The sequence below is a fragment of the Benincasa hispida genome, chromosome 11, assembly GCF_027475165.1.
Source record: "Benincasa hispida cultivar pf3 chromosome 11, pf3_genome.v1.1, whole genome shotgun sequence".
Classification (NCBI taxonomy): Eukaryota; Viridiplantae; Streptophyta; class Magnoliopsida; order Cucurbitales; family Cucurbitaceae; genus Benincasa; species Benincasa hispida.
The window spans coordinates 22,993,870-23,003,422 of record NC_143488.1 but is presented as its reverse complement, the minus strand read 5'-3'; the positions used below and the strand labels follow the sequence as shown (position 1 = coordinate 23,003,422).

The following is a 9,553-nucleotide window of genomic DNA, read 5'->3' as shown; positions in this document are numbered from 1 at the left end:
ATTGGCGCTTGCTTTAAACCATAAAGTGCCTTATTCAATCGAAGCACTTTATCTTCTTCACCCTTGACTTCATAACCCAATGGTTGTTCCACATAGACCTCTTCCTCAAGAATTCTATTCAAGAATACCGATTTGACATCCATTTGATGAATCTTTCAATGATTATGGGCTGCCAAAGCAATAATCAAACGTATAGTTTCAAGGCAAACAATAGGGGCAAATACCTCATCATAGTGGATGCCATGTCGTTGGCTATATCCTTTCACCACTAGTCTCGCCTTGTGCCTCTCAACATCGCCATTGACTTTTCTCTTTGTCTTGTATACCCACTTCACTCCAATTGGTTTGTGCCCTTTTGGAAGCTTGGTCAACTCCCATGTGTCATTTTTCTCTATCACTCGAATTTCTTCATCCATTGCATTCTTCCATTTCTTGCTTGTAATGGCTTCTTGGAAACTAATAGGCTCACAATCACCAAAAAGACAATAGAGAATTATGTCATTTTGATTTTCATTTACCTCATTAAGTTCCCATAGACTTCGAGTATATTCCAATTTCGTTCTTCGAATTGCTGGATGAACCTTCAGATGATGATCGATTGGTCGAATGAGGTGGCACTGGAATGGGTAAACCTTTACCCATTTCATCCCTGGTCGGCTCATTTTCTTCGTCTTCTTCAAAATTTGGAAGGAAATCATACTCCTCCTCTTGTATATTCCAATCCCAAGAGGCTTCCTCATCAAATCAGACATCACGACTAATCATTACCTTCTCATTCAAAGGATTGTAAAGACGATAACCTTTTGAACTTGCATCATAGCCGACGGAGATGAGTTTCTCGCTTCAATCATCGAGCTTGGTCCTTTTTTCTTCCAACACATGAGCATATACAATACTCCCAGACACCTTGAAGTGACCAATCCCGGGCTTTCTTCCGTTCCATGCTTCTTGAGGCGTCTTTTCAAGCACACTTTTGGTTGATGCTCGATTTGTCAAATAAACTGCACAAGCTACGGCCTCCGCCCAAAATTCCATCGGCATATTCTTTATCTTTAACATGCTTCTTGCCATGTTCGAGATTGTCTGATTCTTCCTCTCTACCACACCATTTTTTTCGGCGTCTTTAGGACTGTTAACAGATGTCGGATGCCTTTTTCATCACAAAATTGTTTAAACTCATTTGATGTGAATTCACACCTTGATCGGTTTTCATGTCCTTGATTGTAAGGTTGCTTTCATTCTCCACACGTACCTTAAATCTCTTGAAGATTTCAAATACTTATGATTTTTTCTTCAAAAAGTACACCCATGTTTTTATAGAAAAACCATCAATAAAGAGAAGGAAATATTTACTTTTATCATGAGACTCTGGTTTGATCATTCCACACATATCGGCATGGATGAGTTCTAAAGGCTTCTTTGCTCTTATGATAGACTCCTTCGGAAAAATACTTCGATAATATTTGTCAAGCAAACACCCTTCACACACTTGGTTTGGCTTGTGAATGTGTGGTAAACCTCACACCATCTTCTTCTTCGATAAATCTTCTAGACTTCCAAAATTGAGGTGCCCAAACTATAGATGCCATAGCTAAGAGAGATCTTCATAACACGTCTTCAAGCATTTTGGAACATCATTACGTATATTTAAAGGAAACATTCGGTTTTTGGTCATGGAGACTTTAGCAATAAGTCTCTCATGATCATCCCTCAAATATAAACAATTGTTTTTCATTTGAACTTCAAAATCTTTCTCTAAACAATTGTCCTACACTCAAAATATTATTTTTTACATTGGGAATGTAATAAACATTTGTAATATATTGATTTTCTCTATTTTTTAACCAAATGAGAATTTTACCTATTCCTTTGATGGCAGCCAAAGAATTTTCTCCAAAAGGCAATATTACCTTTCTCCATCTCGTTCAACTCCACAAACATCTCGCGTTTTCCACACATATGATTCGAGGCTCCTGTGTCAAGATACCACATACTATCTTGACTCTCTTCTTCTCCCTTTGAAACCATAAATAAAATTCCATTCTCCTCTGCATAATTGGATTGCCCTTGATGGGCTTTTGATGTGCTAGCGGTTGATCGGTCCTGATGCTTTCGATCAATCGACTCTGTTTGAAATGAGTAACACTCATTCGCATAATGTCCATATTTGCTACAATTATAACATTTTACCTGAGATTTATCTCTCCCAGACCTTCCACCACGTCTTCCATGACCTCGACCTCCTCTTCCTCTTGAGGATTCAGACGAGTTTTGAGAAACATCGGTGTTGGCTTCACCTCTTCCACCATGGCCTCAACCACCACGACTATTCTCCTCCTTGATTTTGAGTTGGAGAAGTTGTTCAACGGTCTCTATTTGCTCCATCCTCCTTTTCTTTTGTTCCTCATAGGATTGTAACGAGCCTATAAATTATTCAATTGTTATGTTCTCGAGATCTTGTGTCTCCTCGATCGTCGTGGCGATAATCTCAAACTTTTTATTTAGGCTTCATAGAACCTTCTCTATGACACGAACATTGGTGATTTCTTCACCATTCCGTCTCAATTGGTTGACGATAGCCATTACTTTTGTGTGATATTCCGCTATCATCTTCGTCTCCTTCATTTGTAAAATTCTAACTCACCACGTAAGGTTTACAACCGTACCTTTTTCCCACGATCGACTCCTCTATGAGTCGATTGGAGCTTGTCCCATGCCGGCTTTGACGTCTCCGCATTGGCGATGCTCTCAAACGTATCTTCGTTCACCGATTGATACAAGATATAAAGGGCCTTCTTCTCTGTCTTTGTTGTCTCCTTTAACGCATCTCTTTGCGCTTCATCGGCTCTAGCTTCTGCCTCTTGGAAACCGTTCTCCACGATCTCCCACACGTCTTATGCTCCTAGTAACGCTTTTATCTTGATGCTCCAATTGTCATAATTGAGCTTGGTAAGTATTGGTAGTTGAAGTGAACCTGTCCCACCGTTGGCCATTTTTCTCTCCATATTTTCTACTAGCTCTGATACCACTATGTTAGAAAAAAACATAGAGGACAAATATGAAAAATGAGAGATATATTTTCCATTCAACTAAGCATGCCTTTATATAGGCTTACAAACATAACCATAGGAATGACAATGGTTTAAAGCTATAAATGTCATCAAATGCTCATAACTCACATAACTCCTATAACTCAAGAATCACTATTGATTACAAAAAACTAAAAATTAGAAAACTCAAAAGTCACATTAAATGCCACAAGTAAAGTTTAATAATGACAAACTTTTCAACAGTCCTATATAAAATAAAGTTAACAGATAAACTAAAGGTTGTCAGTAGTCTAAAATGTCGAATTAAAAAACTTAATGATCAAAATATAAACTATAGGGAATCTTCGACCTATCAAAAAAAATTTAGAATGACCTAAAAAATAAAAAGAGAAAAATGAGATGTTGCCATAACCTTGCATGTAAGCACAAAGACAACTCAAATTTATGGCTTGACAAATTAATGGTTTGAAAATGTTGATTGAAAGAGACAGGACTTAGGCGTGTCCTTCAAAATGGTTGGCTAACAATTCTTATCTCTGCGTTTTGATGTTGCTTCCTATAGCCTCTCCTTCCAATGGTTGATTAATGATCATGTGGCTTACAACACTACGATTCTCATGGAAGGTTGCCACAGACAAGGTCCAAAGCCCACATGTGACCACAAGTTTAAATATTCTTAAAAGAGAAAATAAAGTCATCGAGTTCGTAGAGTTTCATTAAAAAATAAATAATTTAACCGAGTTCATTGCTGGCACTTTGCAACTGTGAGAGCCACAAATATTATGACACGACCACTAGAAACAGATTATAAAAAAGAGTTGAGGCCATATACTTTGTGAATACAAAATATACATCAACCTTATCTAGTTTTATGGGAAAGTATCTCTCTCATAGTAATGATTGGTGCTTTAATAACCTTTTTAACATCTATAGTTAATAAGAGTAACCAAACGATGAAAAACAAAAAATAGAACGATTACCAAACGATGTCTAAACATTCAATTTTGACTATAATAAGTCCTTAAAAATGTACTATAGATGCATGTTTGGGAGTGATTTTGAAATTGTCAAGATTCACTTTTGTCATATTTAAGCACTCAAAATCAACTTAATATTTAACTATACACTCTTAGATACAACTTTCATATAACCAAATTTAATTTTGAATGATTAAAAATATCTTTCAAAGTAATTCTAAAAATGACAAAACTTGTTCCAACCATTTCTGAATTACTCTCAACACGTGCGCTAGATTTACAAACTTTCGATTTTGTATCTAATAATTCTCATAAAATATTAAAAATGTTTAAAATTATGTATGGATGAAAAACTGCTTTTTTGTCTAAATAAGTCTTAAATTTTTAATTATGTAGCTAATACATACATTAATTTTTTTTATAAAAAAATGTCCGGGGTATTATGGATTAATTAGACACAATGTTAAATTTAAAACCTAATATAACATTTAAATGTTAACATTTTTAAATATATAAGATACCGTTTGGATGTAAAATTGATAGTTTAGAAATCTACTAGATACACGAATCGAGAATTTGAGGATGTATATTAGATATTTTTTAAGTTTAATAATGGTATATAAACACAAATCTATAAATTCAAAGCTAAACTTTAATCCTTAAATAAATCTCTAGCCCCTAACATCACTATTTGGTACGTCCAAGATGGTAGAATTTCTAATATTATTTCTCTTTCAAATGTCAAACCTTTATAAATAAAAATAACATTAAGATATAACTCACAAACAAAACGTGTGGTAATTTATGCAATGCTTTGGATTTTTGCAATAAGAATCCGAGGCCAACAAACAATATATAATGGAAAGCAGCCTATAAATAGACATGCTTTATAATCACAAGCTGTCTCACCAATAGATTCAAGAAGCTCTCAAGTGAATAACTTACATTTTTTTTTTCTTTTTTTCTTTTTTTTTTTTTTTTTTTTTTCTCTTCGAGAAAGGAATTGATAATGTCTTCTCAAATTTCAAATTCTCCTACTTCAATTATGAAAGCCAATCACATTCCTCATACTAAGCGTTCTATTGCAAATTTTCATCCTAGCATTTGGACTAATCATTTCCTTTCATCTACCTTTGATGATGCATTGGTAAAACTAAAATTAAAAATTTCCTTTATTGAATATTTTATTTTAATTAGTTATCATTTATTGTGTGTATAACTTTAATCCATTACTTTTGTATTGTGAGTAATTTTAAAATTTTATTCTTATAATTTCAGAAAGTAGATGATGAAATGAAAGAACGAGCTGAAAAGTTGAAAGAAGAAATACGGATGATGGTGGTTGATTACATGGAAAACCCATTGGAGAAGTTAAAGTTAGTTGATTCAATCCAACGGCTAGGTGTATCTTATCATTTTGAAAATGAGATCGACAAATTCTTACAACAATTATATGTGTCTTATACAACTTTATTGACTAAAGAGAATGGTGAAGATCTTCATATTACTGCTCTTCTATTTCGACTTCTTAGACAACAAGGTTATAGGATCTCATGTGGTAAGTTGATGTTTTTATTATATTTTTCAACTCAAACTTTATAATATTTTAAAGCCAAACATTTTCAAGTGTTGATCAAATAATGAAATTATGCCTTCTAATTACAAATATAATTAGTTTTAAAACTGATTATTAATTTTTTTTTCACTTTAAACTTAAACAGAAATATTCTCAAACTTCATGGACAACAATAGAAAATTTAAAGAATCATTGGGTGATGATAAAAGAGGAATTTTGAGCCTATATGAAGCATCACATATGAGGGGACATGGAGAAGCTGTGCTTGAGGAAGCACTTGAATTTACTACCACACATCTTGAAAGATATTCAAAATCAAATCCTCATTTTGCAGCTGAACTTAGCAAAGCCTTGAAATTGCCTATTAGAAAAGATATTTCAAGAAACAAGGCAAGAGAGTATTTGGATATCTACCAACAAGATCCTTCCCACGATGAGACTTTGCTTATATTCTCAAAACTAGACTTCAACATATTACAAAAACTTCAGCAAAAGGAGCTATGTGAAATTTCCAGGTACTGCTGCAATTATATGCGCTTCTATTTTTTGTATCAAGCATGCTAACTGGCTTGACTTTGTAGAACTATTTTTTTTATTTCTTAGGAGCTTTCTAATTTTTCTATTTTTAAAAAACTGATTTCCATAACTTTAGAATGGTCTTTCAAAGAGATCTTTATTTCCACTCTCTTTCCTTTTAATTTCCAAATGTTTATCCTCTGAAGAAGTTTATGATCAACCAATATTTTTAAAACCTGATTTCCATAACAGCATCGCGGTGCCACAATACGACCCCACAGGCTCATATTGAATCTGCACGACATGTGAAGTTCTTTTGTCGTAGTGCCACTCAACAGCGATATGACACTAACCTGAAACCTCCTGCGTAGTGTTGTAAAGCACCATGACGCACCTTTTTTGAGCAAATTGGTCTTGTTTTCCTCCCTACTTTAGAGGTTTAGCCTTGTCTTGATTTTATTGGACAAAGATAATATATTTTCACTCTATTAACCTCCAAATCACGTTCTTTTGCTCAAAGTCTAAAAATCACTAGTAAATGACATCAAATATAATAATATTAAGCATAAACAACTCTAAAAAAAAGGCAATGTCATAATGCCGAAAGAAACATCTGAAACCGAGACCCAAACACCAAAAAATACCTCTGCAAACAGACACCCACTGAATAGATTCTTCTCCAGCAGCGTTTTCCTCTCTCTCACCGCCTATCTATTTCTTTCTCTCTCTATGTATTCCAATATGTGGTAGCCCTCTCTTTTGGCCCGTTTGGTTCATGAGAATAAGAGGTGGGAATGGAAAATGATATTCTATTACCATGTTTGATACAAGTTTTTAACCTTGGGAATGAGAATATCTTATTCCAAGGCATTTCATATTCTCATCCCTGGAGATTTTTCATAACCACTCAAATTGAAGAGTTTTTTCCATTTCCAATAATTTTATTCGTTTTTCTTCTTTATTGATATTTGTTAATTTATTTAACTTTGATAAATATATTTAATTCATTTAGCCAATTTCGATAAAATCAACTTTCAAGAATTACATTTAAGATTTATTAAAAGTAGGAGTAAACCTACACAAATATCAGACTACAGGGACAAAAGTTGTATTTTATTATTATCGTTTTTATTATTTAGTGTCTAACCATTCCATCCATATGTGTCTTTCCTTTGATGTGGTGGAAGGATCTGGATGTCCCAATAAACTTTCCTTTTGCGAGAGATAGAATTGTGGAGTGCTATTTTTGGGCATTGGGAGCATACTTTGAACCTCATTTCAGTATTGGAAGGAAAATGTTAACCAAACTAATCGCAATTTCTTCAATTTTAGATGATATATATGATGCCTATGCAACATTTGAAGAACTCCAAGTCCTCACTCCAGCAATTCAAAGGTTGTTTCATTAAAATTCCAATGCAAATCGCTCTTTTACAAATCGCTCTTTTATTCTTTCAAAATTGATCTATATGAATAACCCATATCCAAAATCAAGTTGGAGAATTTTGAAACCCAATATAATTATGTCATTGAATTTTCAGGTGGGATAGAAGCATGGTTAATATACTCCCTCAGTACATGAAACCTTTTTATATAGCAATGTTGGATTTTTATGAGGAATTTAGAGAAGAGATAGGAAAGGATGAATGTTCACTTCACATTCAAATTGCAAAAGATGGAGTAATGTTTCTTCTTTTTCCTTCACTATCTCCTTCACCTCAATTTATTTATACATCTAAGAGTTCTCATTTATTATAGTTTTTTTCAACAGATAAAAAAGCTAGCTGATTCCTACTTTGAAGAAGCTAAATGGCTAAATAAAAAGTATAAACCAAATTTCAAGGAGTACATGGAATTGGCCTTAAGTACCACAGGTTATACCTTGCTGATAAGCATTTCACTCCTTGGCATGGGAGACATAGTAACAAACGAGGTACTTGAATGGCTTATTAAAGGGCCTCAAATTATTAAAGCCTCAACAATCATTTGTAGACTGATGGACGATATCAGTTCCCACAAGGTATATATTTGATTCCTTTTCTCACATTTGTAAATTGGTTTTGAGATGAAATCATATATATATTTATATATATTAAACAGACCAATTAGACTAAAGTATTAGTAGATATAGCACATGCAAAAGAATTTGCAAATATAACAAAATTTGGATCTAGCTTTGGAGTCTATCAATGATAGACTATATCATTGCCTATCAACGATATTGTCTATCACTTATAGTAGTCTATCATCGATAGAATCTATAGTTGATAGATTTTGCTATATTTGCGATTCATAAGAAATGTTATTATTCACTTAATTATTGGCCCTACAAGTGCTACTCATTGCAACTGCTCTATCTAATATGGTACCGAAGCCCATGAAACAAAAATAAATATTTCGTCCATAGTAAAATTGAGTTTCGACCCAAGAATAGTAGATCCAATTAAAAGAGACACCATCTTGAGAGTGTAGGTTAAGAACATCTCACATTAAACGATGAACAAGCCTCACAATCATTACGTGAGATGGAGCCTGGTTTTATCTAAATATCTACTCTACTTCAAAAGCTATACACGAACAAAAAAAAAAAAAACAGAACATTTTTTCAAGTAAACTATATTTAGTTTGTTTTTGTGTTTTTCAGTTTGAGCAAGAAAGGGAACATGTTGCTTCTGCTGTTGAATGTTATACGGAGCAATATGGTTGTTCAGAGGAAGAAGCTTGTGTTGAAATTCGTAAACAAGTGGTTGATGCATGGAAGGACATAAACGAAGCATGTCTTCATCCAATCAATGTTCCAATGCCTGTTCTAATGCGTGTTGTGAATTTTTCAAGAGTTATGAACTTGATTTATTTGGATGAAGATGGGTATACAAATGCCAAGAATGGAACTAAATTTCTTATCAAATCTCTTCTCGTTGACCCTGTGCCTTGTTAAGTGGACTTAAAGCCAAACTTGCTTTAAGGCCCAAGATTTTTCTTTGAGCAATGAATGAATACAAGTCACTTCGAAATGCAAAATATGCTAGTTTTATTGTCATTTTTCATCGCTATGAGCTTATAATGTATTATTATGTGAGTTGAATAAATATAGTGAAAAGTATTTACAAACATTTTTTCCCTTCTATAATGTTTTCTTATTGTGACCCTCGCCCCCATTAATATACATCCCCTTAACTTTTTAAAAGAGAAAGTCGGTTTGTTATGTGGCATTGTGATTCGACATTTGAGTAAGTTGCAAAAAAATTAAGATGTTACAGTCCAAGATACACTCAAATATTATATTCACATAATAGAGGATTGTTCTCGAAAGTTTTAACCAATAGATTTTTTTCCCTTTTCATAAGTGTTTTATATGAACTTAGGTTTCTTGTTTTAAGTATACTTCACATGTGTATTTATTTTTAAAAAGAATCAATTTTGTTACCCTTTAA

At 33.4% G+C, this 9,553-nt stretch overlaps 1 protein-coding gene across 2 annotated transcripts; it reads left to right on the top strand.

The window, feature by feature from the left end:
- Nucleotides 1-4,946: 4,946 nt before the first annotated feature.
- On the top strand, nt 4,947-9,232 carry LOC120068925 ((+)-gamma-cadinene synthase-like). Of its 2 annotated transcripts, XM_090306486.1 has the most exons (7): nt 4,947-5,174; nt 5,306-5,585; nt 5,749-6,120; nt 7,299-7,515; nt 7,661-7,799; nt 7,891-8,139; nt 8,764-9,232. In XM_090306486.1, exons 1-7 carry the CDS (start codon nt 5,037-5,039, stop codon nt 9,055-9,057), a joined length of 1,689 nt encoding a protein of 562 aa, XP_090162612.1. In that variant the 5' UTR covers nt 4,947-5,036; the 3' UTR covers nt 9,058-9,232. The 2 variants fall into 2 exon arrangements, with proteins under 2 accessions (XP_090162612.1, XP_090162613.1); XM_090306487.1 differs by lacking the exon at nt 7,299-7,515 and having other exon boundaries at nt 5,749-6,118.
- The last annotated feature ends 321 nt before the right edge of the window (nt 9,233-9,553 follow it).

Coding starts and splice junctions, on each gene's coding strand:
- LOC120068925 (XM_090306486.1), top strand. CDS start 5,037: ATGTCTTCTCAAATTTCAAATTCTCCTACTTCAATTATGAAAGCCAAT. Junction 6,121..7,298: donor GCTATGTGAAATTTCCAGGT/ACTGCTGCAATT, acceptor TTCCTTTGATGT/GGTGGAAGGATCTGGATGTC. Junction 8,140..8,763: donor ACGATATCAGTTCCCACAAG/GTATATATTTGA, acceptor TGTGTTTTTCAG/TTTGAGCAAGAAAGGGAACA.